The sequence below is a fragment of the Centroberyx gerrardi genome, chromosome 14, assembly GCF_048128805.1.
Source record: "Centroberyx gerrardi isolate f3 chromosome 14, fCenGer3.hap1.cur.20231027, whole genome shotgun sequence".
Lineage (NCBI taxonomy): Eukaryota > Metazoa > Chordata > Actinopteri > Beryciformes > Berycidae > Centroberyx > Centroberyx gerrardi.
The window spans coordinates 12,041,415-12,058,356 of NC_136010.1; the positions used below are offsets into that span (position 1 = coordinate 12,041,415).

Here is a 16,942-nt window from a genome sequence, read left to right on the forward strand (position 1 = left end):
AGCGAAACTGCCACATGGCATAGTCTAAAATGTGAACATTTATACAGTCATTTTAACCAGTCTAAAGATTTGGTCTTTTGGTGACCTGCAAACTAATTCAGGTTCCAGGTTGGGCGTCCCTTTTTGGCCAATATTTTACTCTTTCTGTATTTGAGATGTAGCATTTGGTGACTCAAACTTGTGTATCAACGTGGTTCCGTATATGTATTAGATTTGAGGCGTAGGCCCTTTTAACAAATATTTGTGCAAATTAATTCAAACCAATTAATACAAAGAGTTACTTCATTGCGATGGGCGCAAATACACTGGAAGTGCCTGCCTCACTTTTAGGTTTATCTGTCAGAAAAACAGAAAATATAGACCTAAGACGGCCTGACATAAGTCTATATCTGGAAAAAGAAAGCCGTGCACTTCAGTAAAATTGTAAACATGCGAACACTACTGCGTCATTGGCATATAAGTGTCTCGTGCGTACTTGTGCTCAAAATATTATTGCATCCCGTTGCTTAGGCTGTCTGGTAAACATATGTTTATAATGAATTTCAAGGCCATGCTCATACTGTGGCGCATTAACAGCTTCAATTTGAAGCATATCATCTTGATCATCGATGTATCAGTAACTATTTGAAACAAATGAAAGACTTGGAGTTTGAGATAGCCTATAGTTTATACTATTATGGGAAATGCGGGATACACTTGACTATATGTGCTAAGATGAATGAAAACACAGTATACGAACTAATAAGGAAGCTAAGCCAGTAGTTCTTATCAACAGCCTGCTTCTAAACATTTACTGTAGCTTTATCAATCATTTTCCAACATGTGTTGTCTTTATGCTGTGATGTTGGACCACGCGTTCTAAAACTGTATGAACACAAACCACTCCTATTTGTTTTGTTTACCATAGCAGGCTTTACAATGAAAAGATAAAATGAATAAAAAAAAAAGTTAAGCGAAGTAAACAAAAAGCCAATCCTTTCGTAGCGTTGCAAATCAGACGTCATGTCGCCTATCTTTGCCTTAATGCAGCCACGACTTCAATTGTGTTGAGGAAGAACAGGGTTGAAAGACAGAAATTCAAAGAATAATAATAACAGAAGATAATGTCATGTAAAATGTTTTATTTTAAAACAATAAGCATGGACACACAAGTGCAACAGATAGTTGAGCCTATACATAGTGGAAAAATGTTCCTCATTTCTCATTAACACACACACGCGCGCGCGCGCACACACACACACACACACACACACACACACACACACACACATACAGACACACACAGCATATAAAACATTACCGAATTCCTGTACATGTTTGTATATAATATGTAATATACCAGATAATATGGTCATAAATGGTCGTCAGACACTTTTTCCATTCAGATTTAATGGAAGCATTAGAATAAACAAAAGGTCAGACCTTCAACCTAGACTGCAGAAAATACACAATTGTAAAATAAGTTGATTTAAGCTATGACACATTTCATAAATAGCGGTATTTTTGTATACATTTGGGAATATATTTGACTTGCCATATGTCTATGTCTTCATCAACCCACACCAGGATACTGGTTGGCGTTAACGGGGTTAAGGTCTGTCGTCTGGCCTTTTAAATTTCATGGTTGAATCTGAACTCAGCAGCCCTGACAAACAACACTCTCCATAATGCGCACAAATTATATTTTGTTTCACGTCATGGAACTAAAATATTGAGTTGTATATCAGTAGGTCTCGCTATAATTCCTCAGTGTGAGAATTTAGTTCAACCTAATTAGTATTTAGGCTAATTAGTACCGTCACGTGATCCCCAGCTTGGCAATGACAAAGCGGAGGGACAATACAACACAGGATTAGTTTTTCATTTATTTTTTCTTTCTTTCTAAGGGCGCTTTAATCATAAGATAACACTACCATCTTCTGTCAATTGGGACTACATTTTAGGAGGCCTATGTGATCAATCCGTAATTTTGTATTTGGCAATTTTCTAAACACAATAAGCTCATTTTAAACTTTAAAGTTCCTATCAGCATACTGAAGTGTGGTTTATTATATATTATACTATTATTAGCTCATACACATCATCATGTTCTTCATCATGTTAATCTTTGTAACGAGTAAAGGTTTTAGAATAGATAGGTGTCACATTTAGTCTAATTGTGTTCTCTATAGGACTATTGTAGCTTATTTGGTTACAACTCCTAGTCCATTATTACGTTGTTATTAGCTGCAGTATAGCAGCTCTGGACCCTTATTTGAACCGACAGGCTAATAAAAGTAGACTCCTGCCATTAGAAAGGCTACAACAGTAACATTATTCCTCTTATGAAAGCTTTCATAGTTAGCCCTTTAACGAACCTTTTTACCTCCTCTGCTCAGCAGTCTCCTCTTTCCTGTCTTCGGCCTTCCTGTTTGATAGGAATTGTTTCACATGCACAGTGTTGGTTTTATGTTGAGTGAGGAACTCGGATGCAGTCTTATTAACGACACGTTTATGAACAATCAAATGGTCCTCGTAAAAATTTATTGATGGACATAAAAACATGAACGGCCACTAGCCGAATATAGCCGCTGTAGTGGGCAGGTTTTCAAGAATTTGAATCCCCTCCTCTCCTATCTTCGCAAATCCCATTTAGGAAATGTTTGTTCAATTGTGCCCACTTTGAAGCAGTGCAAACTTTATTGTTGGTGTATCCTGTATGCCGTATTTTGCTTCACTAGCTCGTCCATTTAGCCTACATGTGCTCTGAAGGCGACTCTCTATCAAGAAATAAAACTAATTGCGCAGGAAGTTATAAACCACTCACTTCATCAAATGTGCAGTTGGATTGATAAAAAAGCACACAGGCGATTTAATAAACAGTTTCATGCTGTAACACCCACTGCAATAACATGGGACTATGGTAGATTTTGCTAGACAGAGATTGATTACACCATCAAATAGTGCCTTGCAAGGTTTTAGACGTAGCCTAGTCTGCGCAGGTCTGTACTGCGACGACAAAAATATCTACTATTGCTGCTACAAAGGCATTTCCTGTACACAGATATATTATTGTTGAAGTTACCTCGAATATGTCCAAGGAAAAACCAAAAGAGCATATTCTTTAATCCGATTCATGTGCATTGGTATCCCAGGATAAGTGGCGCATTGATCCACTGTACAATTTTTGTGGGGGTAAATATAGTCACGTGTTGGCGAGGCAGCCAATAGCGGCCCGGGAAGCGTTGAGAAATAATTACCTGCCTTGATTGTTCTATGGCTAGATAAAAAAGTACACATACACTCCATATAATAATCGGATGCATGTAAAAGAGTCGGGGAAGCTTCGACATGTCGACCACGGGTCCCATAAGTAATTATTATGTGGACTCCTTGATCAACCATGAAAACGAGGATGTCCTTGCTGCGACTCGGTTTTCGGCGCCCGGTTCTCACCCAGCCGGCCCTCGTCCGACTTCCCTGGTACCGGAGTGTGTTGACTATCCTTCCTGCAGCTTCGCACCCAAGGCACCCGTCTTCTCCACCTCCTGGGCCCCTGTGCACTCCCAGTCATCAGTGGTTTACCATCCATACAGTCACCAACCTCATTTAGGCACAGACTCGAGGTATATGCGGTCATGGCTGGAGCCGATATCCGGTGCCGTGCCTTTCCATGGATATCCGGGGAACAGCAGGCACTATGGGCTGAAGCCCGACGCCTTTCAGGAGCACAGAGCCGGCGAATGTCTCGGCTCCAGCGGACGCACCTACACGGATTATCTGTACTGCTCGTCTACTGACATGCGGGACAAGGCGCAGCAGAATATTCCTTCTCCCGAGTCGGAGCTCCTGGCTTCAGGGAAACATAAAGAGGAGAAGCCGGAGCTAGATCCGAGTAAGTTCAAGCCTCTAGCCTTTTACAACCGGGTGGGAGTTTGGATGGGATGGTGTAAAACTGCATTTGCTTTAAGGTATTCTAACGTCTTCCATAAAGTGAGGTTATATGCTCTTTCATCCTGCCTTTTCTGTTCTGCACTGAATCGCCTCTGCTAGGGGGATAGCTTTAGGAACTATAAAAGACAAACGCTAGTATGGGGCTATAAAACGAGAAGGGGTTGTAAACATGGACTCGAAAACATACAGGAAGACTTTGAATTTGGAAGGATGTCGCATATTTTTTTCTTCAAAACACGCAAATTGGGTTTTTATAAAAAACCTAGACCAGCAAATCTCATCAATATCCATCAGTAAAAGCTTTATGGTTTCGTTTTACGACCATATTTTGACCCCCGTGCCATTACATACGGCACTTCAACGCATACTAAGGCGACTTTCAATTCAGTTTCTTTTTTTTTTCAGTAGGCCCATTCAGTGGGGCACCGCCACATTATATTTGAGCCTCAGTGGTGAAATAGATTATAGACCCATATAATAACGAGAAGGCGGTAAGCATAAGGGTACAGCTTATAGTTATACATGCAAATTGGGTCTAGTCTGTTGTAATGAAACCATTCCAAAACAAATTCACATGTCTCTTCCAAACAACTTGAGGAATGTTAGGGACATATTCTAGGACTTTCACCACGGACCTGTAAAGGCTTGAACCACAGGCCGTTTTATGGGCCAATAAAGTGAATAAGCGCATTGAGTATTTTACGACGGTGTTACTCAGAAGTTAAGGGGACAGGGAAGCAGAGCAGCATAGGCTTGGATAGTCCAAGACTGAGAATCTCTCCCCCAAAAGTGAACTGTGTGCAAAGCTTTAGTGACACACATCAGATTTCTGCAGGATTTGACATTGTTTTCAATTGGGGAAATTGTAGCACTATCTGATTGGGCAATAGTATGGCTGCTAATCCATAGGCAGATATCCTAAAGGCTTAACACTCATGTCACAGTCACTTGTCATTGTTTTAGTTTGGAAAATAGCAGACAGTCTTGACCCATTGCTCTTCTGTCTTCTTTTTTTTTTTTTTTTGCAGATAACCCAGTGGCAAACTGGATACATGCTCGCTCGACAAGGAAGAAGCGCTGCCCTTACACAAAGTACCAGACTCTCGAACTGGAAAAGGAGTTTTTGTTCAATATGTACCTTACTAGAGACCGCCGGTACGAGGTCGCTAGGGTCCTGAATCTGACCGAGAGGCAGGTCAAAATCTGGTTTCAGAACCGGCGAATGAAGATGAAGAAAATGAACAAAGAAAAGACCGACAGCAAAGAACAATAATCTCGCCCAGAAATGGACTATCTGAGTCAAACAACCATAATAACCACTAGTCACATGGACAGCACAGATATAGGCCTACCAAAACACACGATGCTCCCTTCTTCATATTTATCACTTTGTTGGATTTTTGTATTAACCTTAACTTCGAGACTATTTGATGCTGAATATATTATTTTTCCAGTGCACCTTTCTGTGTCCAGCGCTAGAAAAACCCCCACAACTTCTATGGAGACAATACATTCTACAATTTCTTTGAAATACATTTATGTTTCTTTTGTAAGAGGAATTATACAAGTGCATTTTGGATATGTTAAATACTGTCCGAAGAATAAGAGAGAGAATACTTGAATTCTTTTGAATTTCATCTGCCCATAATTTATGATGTCCGTGTGAATGTTTCTTTCATGTTTGTTTCCTTTGTAAGTTGTTGTGCAGGTGTAGTATTTTGTACAGAAACAGAACATCTGCGATCTGACTTGTCTGTCTTGTGTTTTTGTGATAGCTGTTGATGTATACTATTTGTGCATCTCTCATTCTTTTGACTGTAGCCTACACGTTTAATTATCGAGTGTAGATATAGGCCTCTGCAAATATATACAAACGTAATCACGAAGTGCTTGTTTTCTGTATTTATTGTCACTCAAGGGTTGCCATCACATATATTGCCGCCCATACGCATTTGGTAATTAGAGAATGTCTGTACACAAGGCCTGCCACACTGCCACAGAGTCTCATTCAATATCAGCCGAACTATTTTGTTGATTAAAGGAGAACTGCAGGCAACGGAATTACCAAATCGCATGCTCACATTATACATATTAGAAACAGATGGATGGTTTCTAAATAATTATGCCTCCAGAATTCTTCCTTTAATATGTTTTGGCCGACGAGAATTCCTCCAAGTACAAGTAAGGCCTAAATGAGCTCTGCCTTTGCGAATGGCTCGGAAATGGCGAGGTCGAAACCTTATGTTGTCAGCGTAGTTCAGGGTTTAGTAAGACAGCATTGTTTTTAATGATGTTGTGATAGACTAGTATAAACAATCTATTTAGGATGAGCACCTCACACACTAACCTTCAAATTGATTTTGATTTGATTAGGGTCTTGAGGCTTTCCTAATATATTTGTCAAACGCGGACACAGTTACGCATATATTCAAGGATGGAGAGCTACGAATTAAATAAATAAATACATACATGCCCATAAACAGTAGTTTAGTCTGGCCTACAGGAGAAGGTAAATGTCCCCTAACATACTTAGCGCCGCTTTTGGGCCAAATACTAGCACAATCTCTAGTTTTGTTTACGGTTTTACTAATTTTAGTTGGATACAAACACATAATTCATTTATCTTATCATTGTATATACATTCTTTTTCTATTTTAAAGCAAAAGTAAGTGCATAGGGCATGTGGGATTTTTTTTAATAATATGCTGCATAACTTCTATATGCTAATAAATGTTTGTGCGTAAAATACTGTGACATTTCCAAGAACTTATTGGCTTGTATACATCAACTATGGCTAGATAAGTGGAATAAGTGGAATTACCTTCCAAATAAGATTATTAAAATGCAAGTCTTATGTGCGCCAAGCTTATTTGTGAAATTCTGAGACTAAATTGAACAGAAGAGGGTTTTTTTTGTAGCAATAAACAATTTCCCATGTCTCGCATTTGTTTCCTGGGATAGGCCTAAATTGCCTTTTTGTGGTGGCAAACAATACGGACAGGATGCTGTGATTTCAAAGCCCAATCCCGTGCATTTCCGCACAGCTAAGACAAAAATGCCAGTTTTACAGCCCTGTTGGAGCTCGGCTGTTTGTCTCAAATGCAGACGAACAAAGCAAACTCGACTAACTGGCTAGACGTCTGGGCTAAATTACTTTATGGTTTTAATGGACGGTGGTGGTGGACTCGTTCAAAGGAGAGCCATGCGCTTCGTTCAGGGGACTTTTGCCTGATGGGGCAGCCGCAACCCCCCTGCACTTAATCACATGAGAGGTCTATTAGCCTACAATTAGATGGAAAAAGTCAATAGTTATTGTGCGTAAATATAAGTGCTGCAGACCACTGTTATCTCTTTTATAAGACCAGGTAGCGGGCAAGAAAGGACAAGAGAAAGCCCAAAAACTATTCAGATTCGGGAGCTCCTGTGAAATAAGATGAGACTGAAACTATGTTGCTATAGTTTCTTCATGGTAAACAATTGCTTTAATTCAGTTCTAACTCTTATGGCAGCAGTTTGGTCGAATTTGGGCAAGGAAACACAGGTTTGGACAAATCTAAAGACCTTTACTGTCTATATTACAGTAGTCTCTGATTGGTGGAGTCAGTTAGGTTTAGGGCTACATCTCAACACTAGATGACGCTGTTGATCTATGTTTTGAACAAGGTCTTGTCTCTTGAATGGCTTTTACAACATGCTCTGTGGCTTGGCTGAAAAATGAAGAGTAGCCTATCGATGACAAAATGACAGATATGGTCACTCACCGCATTTTGTGTAATAGGCCACAAAGTACCACTCTGGAATGTCGTGAGCTGTTTTTTGTGTTGGGCACAGCATTTATAGATAAACAGTTGATTTGTTGTTGTTTTTGTTTTTTTATTTTAATTTTAAAATGGCACTTTTATCTGGCTCTTACTATCAGATCATTTTTATTTATTTCACTCAGTTCACTTTTTCAATTTCACAAAAAACATATTGTCCCCTATTGTCTCATAATTTTTTGAGTTTATAAATTCTGTAGGCAAGTGGGCTTTTCTGTCATAGTTGAGTTGCAACATGTGCCCATTTTACATAATATAGTTTGGCTCAAACAGACTTTAGTTATAGCAAAATATCTCACGTCTACATTTAGATGGCTTAACAACGTCTCATAATAAGTTCTGTTTCTGGATTCGTGTTTTTTGTGGTTATTTTCTAATTCTGACTTTTGTGATGGTAGGGTAGTTAAAAAATGGAATAACCCAGTGAAATATGTTACACTAACAAACAAATGCAACATCAATGAACAGTCAGAAACAATATTTAGATCTATAGACAGAGCACTTTAATAACAGTTTGTAAACAACAATTATAACATTAGTAGCAATAATAACAATAACAGAAATAGCAACAACAATAACACCAATAATAATAATGATAACACCAATAATAATAATTACAATCATAATGATAATAATAGTAATAATAATAAGCAGGGTTTAGCCTATCATCATCGTTGCATAAGTCGTTGAAAACATTAGAGCTATTGGGTCATTTGTATCTTTAATATTTTACGATTGTAATGTCAGTACCAGCGGTTCAAAGTCCCCAAGAAGTGTGCAACAATGATTGGCAATCTGCATATTTATAGAGTGTGAAAGGTCTATAAATTCGCTCAGTGCGCCTTTCATATTTTACGATGATGTGTAAAAATCGTCAGTAACCCCACAAAAACCACACTGGCATATTTGGAGTGAGAGCCTATACAACTATTGAGCTGGGAATATGTGCGCTGATTATAGCTAAACATCCAATGTAAAATTTTATGAACTCCTCCACGTGGGAGATTTACTACTTATCCTCGTAGGTTTTACGGGGTCAGTAAGTGGCAGCTAGTATTCATAGGTCGTGTTTATATTTGCGTGTGTCGGTGTTTTACAGCGCTTGGTGTAAGTGTGTCGCCCTGGCCATTACTCGATTACAACGCAGAGGATGTTTTCACTCTTTTCATTCATTATTTTACATATACATCATGTAGTTGTAGTTTTAGTCACATTGTTTTTGTTGTTGTAACATTCTGGTTTTTATGAACTTCCAAATGCTATGTTAACCTGCTGGGGCCCCCCCAAAGGTCAGCTGTAGCCTACAATATAGTGTATATCTTTAAATTGGGCCTAAGAGCTAACACAAACCCATTAGAGCTATACCAAATACTAAAGACTAGACCCTCTCCGTTTTATACCCCAGATAACCCAGGCTACACTATGACTTTGGACCACTGAAAGAGCACCTAGTTCATAGTCTTTATATTTTAAACATTTCCTAACTCCATTGATCACTGCAACAAACCTTTATTGCGATAAACATAGCATTGATCATATTTAAAGCCTCTTGTGTTGTTGGGTATGATTAGTGCAGCTCCTCTCAAGGTGTATACAGGCCCACGTCTGACCGGTCGTAGAAAGATGAAGGGAGGGGGTGTTGGGAGGGGGGGGGGGGGGGAGTTGTGGTGGGGGTGGTTGGGTGGGAAGCTAAAAAAAAAAAAAAAAGAAAGAAAAGAGCAGCGTCTGTGACTGTGCCGGTGGAGCAAGCCAGCTTTAACCTTAGCTATCGCACATCCAAAGCACATGCCATGAGCCGGGTTTGAGCCTGCAAAAGCTGGAAAACACTGAAGAGTGCGAGAGAAATCCGATGAGAGGAGCGGCTGAGAGAGAGTGAGCTGCCGTAGATTGTCCAAAGGGGCAGCGTTTCTCCTAGTTCCGGTTTGTCTGCCTGTGCGCGCTGTGCGAGTTGGGACCCTAAACAAAAGGCTGCCATCATCCTAAAGGAGATATTCTACTGCGAGAGAGCCCGTCTGCTTGATGCAAACTAAACATGAGCTCCTATTTTGTTAACCCTCTTTTTTCCAAGTACAAAGGCGGCGAGTCACTGGAGCCAACTTACTACGACTGCAGGTTTCCACAAAGCGTTGCCCGCAGCCACACGCTGGTGTACGGACCCGGAGCAGCTGCACCGGGCTTTCAGCACCCGTCCCATCATGTGCAGGACTTTTTCCACCACGGGACCACGGGGATCTCCAACCCTGGATACCAGCAAAACCCCTGCGCTTTGGCTTGCCATGGAGACGCAACGAAATTTTATGGATATGAAGCCCTTCCGAGGCAAACGCTTTATGGTACCCAGCAAGACGCAAGCCTAGCGCAATACCCAGACTGTAAATCGTCGAGCAGCTCTAACCCCGGAGAAGGACAAGGCCACTTAAATCAAAACTCCTCTCCCAGTCTTATGTTTCCTTGGATGAGACCCCACGGTCAGAACTATACAATTATTTCCTATTCGTCTTTCTATGTTACTCTTTCTCCGCCTGAGTGTGCGCGCGTGTGCGTCTGTGTGTGTGTGTATGTGGGTATTTGTGTGCATGTGTGCTAAATATGCCGGTGTGAGAGTGTGTGTGTGTGTTTGTTTGTCACAGATAAAGCTAAATAAGTAAGGGAACATGATAGGGGATATAAAACCTTTATTATAAGCTACTGTTATAGCTTACAACTCTGAAGCACATTTCTATACAGGGGTTGCATTGTTGCTTTCAAAAGTGCTCATAAACACACAGCTGCTCATGAAACCAGTTCTTTGAAGTCAATTATCATTCTCATAAGATATTTCACAAACTCTAAATGCGATATGGGAAGGCTGAATGTGTCACTGGGTTTTAAAAACATGGTGGTATCATACAGGCCACCACTTGCAATCCCAGTAGACTGACAGGAAGGTTAGCCCGGTGAAAACACAACATGCCCCGATCACCTAGGAACCGGGACTTTGAGGGAATGGGAACCACAGGCCCAAAGTGACTCAGACTTATAGCCATAATTATAACAGCTTTGCAGATAGTACCCCTTCCTTCATGGATCATTCTTTTCTCAGGCTAGCCAACATTCATCTACATTTCCTTCAGGCAGTTATAAGGTTGATTTTCTTGTTCTTCATAGTTTCTTTGTATGTAGACCCCGTGAGAAATTGAACTATTCGTCTGCCCCCGTCTGTTGTTACAGTACTATTTGCCTTCTCCCATCTCTGTTTTTCCCTGCTTTTCCTTTTCTCCCTCTTTTTCTCGTGTGTGTGTGTGTGTGTCTGTGTGTCTGTGTGTCTGTCTCTGTGTCTGTGTGTGTGTCTATGTTTGTCTGTGTGTGTGTGTGTGTGTGTGTGTGTGTGTGTGTGTGTGTGTGTGTGTGTGTGTGACTGAAAGAGCTTAATCAGGCTTAGGCCCAATTACAAATGTGGAAAATAATACTAAATCTCTTTCTGTAAACACACATCTATCAGTTTAAACACGAACCTAAAACAGAATATATGGATTTATGTGTGTAGGAATTTGGCATCAATGAACTGAGAGCATTTAACACGAATTTGCTCATATTGATAGATCTATACATTAATAATTGATAGCCATCGTTTTATTGATATGACAGGTATTTTTCTCATACTCACCCAATAACCATTTAGGGAATTGGCTGTAAAAGGTGTAGTTAGCTGGTCACTTCTGCAGGCAGATATCAAAATAAGCACATTTATGGTACAAACGTGTGGAAAAATACTTATTATGCGCCCTACTTAGTAGACTATTATTTACAGATTACACATGTAATAGGGGCTCTATTACTTTCTGTTTAGGCTATGTGTAGCCTAATAGATATTACTGTGATTGGTTTCCAAATCAAATTTACCCAGTTTACCTAAAATAAGGGCTCTCCCCGCTAAATATGATTTGGTAGGACTCAAAAGCTAAATTTAGAAGCTCAACAATTTATATTCATGGTGAGGAAAAAAGCAAATTTAGAAATAATCACTAGTTATCTGATTGTTTTCTTGGGGGACCGTGGTCAGTCCAGCTAACCTCTGACTTTATTTCATTCAAGCCCCAGGAAGACGGAATGGGAGGCAAACCTACAGTCGCTACCAAACTCTTGAACTGGAGAAGGAGTTTCTCTTCAACCCTTACCTGACCCGCAAGAGGAGGATTGAGGTGTCCCACGCCCTGAGTCTCACCGAGCGGCAGGTGAAGATTTGGTTTCAGAACAGGAGGATGAAGTGGAAAAAAGAAAACAACAAAGACAAGTTTCCGGGTCAGAGAGGAGAGGCTGAAGCCGAGGCCGAGGAAGAGGGCAACGAGGACGGTGAAGGGGAAGAGGCAGAAGAGAAAGAAGCGGAAGAGAAAGAGGAGACCAAGGAGTGATTTTATGGTCTTTTTTATGGTTATATGGCTGAAAAAGAGAAAAAGAGAGGTCCCATAAACAGACGAAGAGTCAGAAGGAGGCAGAGAGCGTCAACTTTATGACCACCCTTTCATTTTGTCAAGAGGGGACAGGAATCCCACAGATATTGCTGTCATAAATAGGCAAAATTCTCCCTTCTCACAATTATCCTGATACAAACATGGTTAGAAGAGCCATATGGATTTCCATAATAGCTACACACGCGTGTAGCAATGTTTTATTTTATAGAAGTAACGCCCTTGCCAAAGGGGTAAATTAAAACGCATGTTACACGGAAAATGGCTTGGCTACTTTTACAAATTTACTTTTAATAACCATATCAAAAGCATAGCCATAAAAGATCAAGATATGACCAACGCCGACCTGTGTTGTAAATAGATAATAGCCTACATTTAAAAGAACATGGACGTCATTTCAAAATAGCTGCCTTTCCGAAATTGTAAGCGAAATGTAGGCCTAACTTAGTAGTAAGTGTTCAACATCATCACAGCAGTTACATTGGCTAGCAGCCCATGTATAAAACACAAAAGTTTTTATTATTATTATTGTTACTGTTATTGTTTTACTCGTTTTCATGTGAATGGCCTAGACAAAGATAGCCATTAGCTCCTCAGACATCTTTTTTCTAGGATTACCAGGGAAATGCAATCGTTTGAAATCCTTTGATGCTACCTAAACCTGGGGAAATTGCAATAGAGATTTCTGAATATAGAGATTTCATATGGTTTTATTTGAAAGTGTTATATATCAACCTTATATTATTAAGTTATGTATGTAGTATTTACCCAATATACAGTATACACTTGTTGAAGACAATTTGTGAGTCTTGGGAAGACAATTAGCTCAAAGCCAAGCAAACCATTTTGAGATTGTACCACGGCACTACCTAAACTCAGAGCCTTGCCTTTTCAGAATTTATATTCCACACTTGTGGCATCGCTCTGTTTTGATTGAAAGCTATTTCCCCAACAACTAAAACTGCCTATAACGCACATTACTGTGTATGATAATACCTGCTACAATTACAACGATTTTAAAGTAAGGAATTTTTATTTTAATGTGCTGGTGATATAGCGTAGTTGTTTTGCACTGAATATAATCTTTATGTACGTCTTGTTATATATTGATGTTAACAGTATGCTCGTTTCCTGGTGTTTCTCCTGTGAAAGACGGAATTGTGTGTCCCCGCCATTGTTGTTGATGTAAAATCACGAATAAACAAGATGGCTCACAATCATTTCTGTTTTTATTGATATTATAGTCGCGGTGACTAAAACGGTTCCCTATTTCCCACAGATAAAAATAAAGAGCACACAGGCCCTATGTGTGCACTGGTACCCTAAGTCACAGCGGAATGTACTAGACAAGTATGTAGCCTACATTCAGCCTATTGTGTTTTCACCACTTCACATTTTCACTTCACTGTGTTTCTGTTTAACTTTCAGTCGTAAAGTATGATGTTTTATAGCCCAAACTTTAGCTATTGGGGAAACCTTCAGAGCTTTGCTATTACCCTCAATTTTCGTACAGGAACACTTCAAACAGGAATTTGAGAATCAAAATCAAAAATGGCATGAACATCTCCATGAAAGAACAACTGCAAATACAGTTGTGTATTTTGATGTTTGCTTGATTTTTAGCCATATGCGCCTAAAGCGTTCACTGACGGGAATGGGAGGAGAAGGAACGTGTGTATTGAATATCCTCCTGAATAAAGGTCATTTAAACTCTCCAACTTGTTCGATAAAAAAGAAGCCAGACAGGCTTTTGCAGATGCCACATTTTACCTTTTAAGGAAAGCTTGTGAATCTCATTCACAGCGTGCGTATTCTCCACAGGCTGGGCCGTTTGATTCATCCTCTTAATAAGAAAGTTCCTCGCTTCAGGGAGGACAGGAAGCTTTTCTTAATGAATCTTAGGATGAATAATGGCTGTTTGATATTATATGAACAAACTCCTGCTGTATTATCATAATAATCAGACTAAATAATTGCAAAACATATGGGAGTCTGTCTGGCTTTACCAGACAAGGTGTTGGCCAAACTTGTGCGTTTAGGCAAACCTGCGGCTAGCATCAACACCTTGAAATCAAAGCAAATAAAAGGCCAAGTGCAGGTAGCACCTTGCCCAGGTCTCCTGTATCCGATCTGGTGTCTGTAAGCTCAGACTTGTTGCTGATTTACATGGTGAAGACATTGACTATTTGGAATAACATGATATAGACAATCACCAAAATCTGTCCAATATAACAGTATCACATACTCCATCATCCCCCAAACCCACAGCCATGTATTGGCTAGGTCACTTGAATTCTTGCTACACAAAGAACAGTTGCCTCGACCCATTCGATTATAGCCTACTAATAGGAACCTGGTCGTGCTTTTTTAAAACATGCGAAATCAGTTTCTGGACTATGCAGCCTGTATATTTTTGAAGCACTAATTTCGCCCGCATTTTAATTGAAATGGCAGTTCCACTTTTACTTTGTAGACCAATAGCGGAGTGATCTCCCACCAATTGAGGCTCAGCTACGCATCCTAGGCTATTCATTTCATACCATCTTTAATACTTTATTAGACTGTCTACTTTTCAAATAGGAAACTGTGTCTTGGCTTCGTGTCGTTGTTTCAGTGTCATCAGTCTAAATTATTCAAAGCTCCTGGTGCATCTATCTGCTTTGTATTGGTTCAATAGTTGGCCCATATTTAAATAAACTGAAGCTGTCCATTCGATCTGTATAGGGGATATTATGGAGGCAAACACCTTACCAAAGAGGCTATTGCGGTGTGTGAGTTATATAAGCTCTCATTAATTCACTTCTTTTTCCTCAAAGTTACTTTTAGGTGTTTTTTAAGTGAACATTTAGTTCTTAAGTACGAAGATAGCTTATGTGGTTTGGGAAATGAATGCCTGAACAGAATCATGTAGTTTTTAGAGACAGAAAAAACGAATTGATAGAGTTTTGAAGCACATTTCGCTGCACCATTTTCTTCAATTATTAGTTGTTGTTTTTTTGTTTTGTTGTTAAAATCTAACGTTTTAGTAGTAAACGTAAGTAAAGCGAACTTGTGATGAGAAAAATCATAACAGAGCCACATATATTTATAAAAACCTGTATATTTATAAAGAATGAACTGTTAAAGCAGCTGTATAGTGTAGTCTAACGAATAAAGTGACCCAAAAACAAAACTTAGGGCAATTCAGAGCAGCTTTGCTTATTTAATTTTTTAAAACACAAAAGCACAATGTAGCATAGGCTTTTCGATTGCATATTGCCCGTAGAAAATAGGCAAATAGGCCTATACGTTGTTTGCAAAATGCTTTTTCATATTATCAGTATTTCCCTTTAAGTCTAGGCCTAGACCACAAAAGCATTAGGTCCAGGTTTTCACGTTAGGGCTGTTTCTCCTTTGTGTCTTAATTTTTCTTTTGCTGCTGAATGAAACAATGTTTTCTAAAATGCAGCCTTTTCATTCAGGGTGTTTATTTCTTTTAAAGCGGCCCTATTTGCGTGCGTGTAGGCTTTAGAAATTTCCGGAAGTTTTCTTGCAAGTGACAGCTATTCTTAGCCACCATGGTCCATTGTATGTGTAGTTTTACCAGAGGGTTGACATTGCCAATAAAGTTTAGTGTACCTGTTGTAAACTTTATTGGCGGTGTAAAGGCACGGCTCACATTATCCTGGATGGGTCTACATCCTTTGTCTTTATGTGCCGAGGCTCAGTGTAGAGTGCACGGCCTGCATGGACAAGATGCCCCGCACCTCCATGTATGTAATTCAATTTTTCTGTGTTTATTTGGGTAGAGGAATTATTTTTATTCGTTATTGAGGCTACATGTTAGTTTTCTCTAAAAAGCGCAAGGTCCGGCACTGTCAGTAGGATGGAAGCAAAATTATGTGATATACTTAGATGTGGAATCAAATGATTTTCTAATATTCGCTTCTACCGTTTTCTCTGACCTCATGTGTTCTTATTGCCTTCAATTTCAGTTATGTTTCGATACAGTTAAATTGCTGAATGTGACGGATATTTCGTGTAAACACACTGTCCTTTGCGTATATTCTCTAAATCTCTTGTTGGAAATGAAAACCGTAAATTTATGTCATCATTTCCTAAAAGCATCATTTTTCCCCCTGCTGTCTGTGGGTTTTACATATTGTTGACCGCACAGTTTAAACCAGATTTCTATTGATTCCTTGTCATAAGTTTGATAACTGATATGGCACGTTCTCTGCACGCTCTAACTTTACCTTACCTACTTTCGATTTATAAAATGAGCAAACTGTAATCTTGCCAAGTAGATAAATTTGGCATCATTTTCGTCTTTAGATTAACTTTATTATGTATGCACCTGGAGCATACACTTGACGCTGGTTGGTTTATCGTTGAGTTTGTCATAGTTTAGCCTGCCTCCTCAGTGCTGTCATAATCCATCCTCGGATCAAATCAATGGGAAAAGGCCCTTATATGGAAGCATACATAAGTTCAGCCTAATTAAGGATTAATTAGTAAGTAAGAGAGAGGGTCTCTCCCCCCCCTCCCCTCTCTCTCTCTCTCTCTATCTCTCTCTCTCTCTCACACACTCACATATACTTGTTTTAGGTTTGGTTTTGAGTGGGTAGCATCATGGTGTGTATTTTCATAGGCCTATCTCACTTTTTTGTTTTTTTGCTTGGGCACATCCTGGCATACAGCTCATCCACCAGGGGAACTGTCATATTTTGACGCACGTTGAAATTTGCGACCCCCCGAAATTTC

At 39.6% G+C, this 16,942-nt stretch overlaps 2 protein-coding genes across 3 annotated transcripts; both read left to right on the forward strand.

The window, feature by feature from the left end:
- The first annotated feature begins 3,311 nt into the window (after window positions 1-3,311).
- On the forward strand, window positions 3,312-5,788 carry LOC139916830 (homeobox protein Hox-C9). Its single transcript, XM_071905839.1, has 2 exons — window positions 3,312-3,874; window positions 4,962-5,788. Exons 1-2 carry the CDS (start codon window positions 3,331-3,333, stop codon window positions 5,204-5,206), a joined length of 789 nt encoding a protein of 262 aa, XP_071761940.1. The 5' UTR covers window positions 3,312-3,330; the 3' UTR covers window positions 5,207-5,788.
- A 3,995-nt stretch (window positions 5,789-9,783) lies between these two features.
- On the forward strand, window positions 9,784-12,142 carry hoxc8a (homeobox C8a). 2 transcript variants are annotated; one of them, XM_078288335.1, is made up of 3 exons: window positions 9,784-10,219; window positions 11,440-11,442; window positions 11,826-12,142. In XM_078288335.1, exons 1-3 carry the CDS (start codon window positions 9,784-9,786, stop codon window positions 12,140-12,142), a joined length of 756 nt encoding a protein of 251 aa, XP_078144461.1. The 2 variants fall into 2 exon arrangements, with proteins under 2 accessions (XP_078144461.1, XP_071761941.1); XM_071905840.1 differs by lacking the exon at window positions 11,440-11,442.
- The last annotated feature ends 4,800 nt before the right edge of the window (window positions 12,143-16,942 follow it).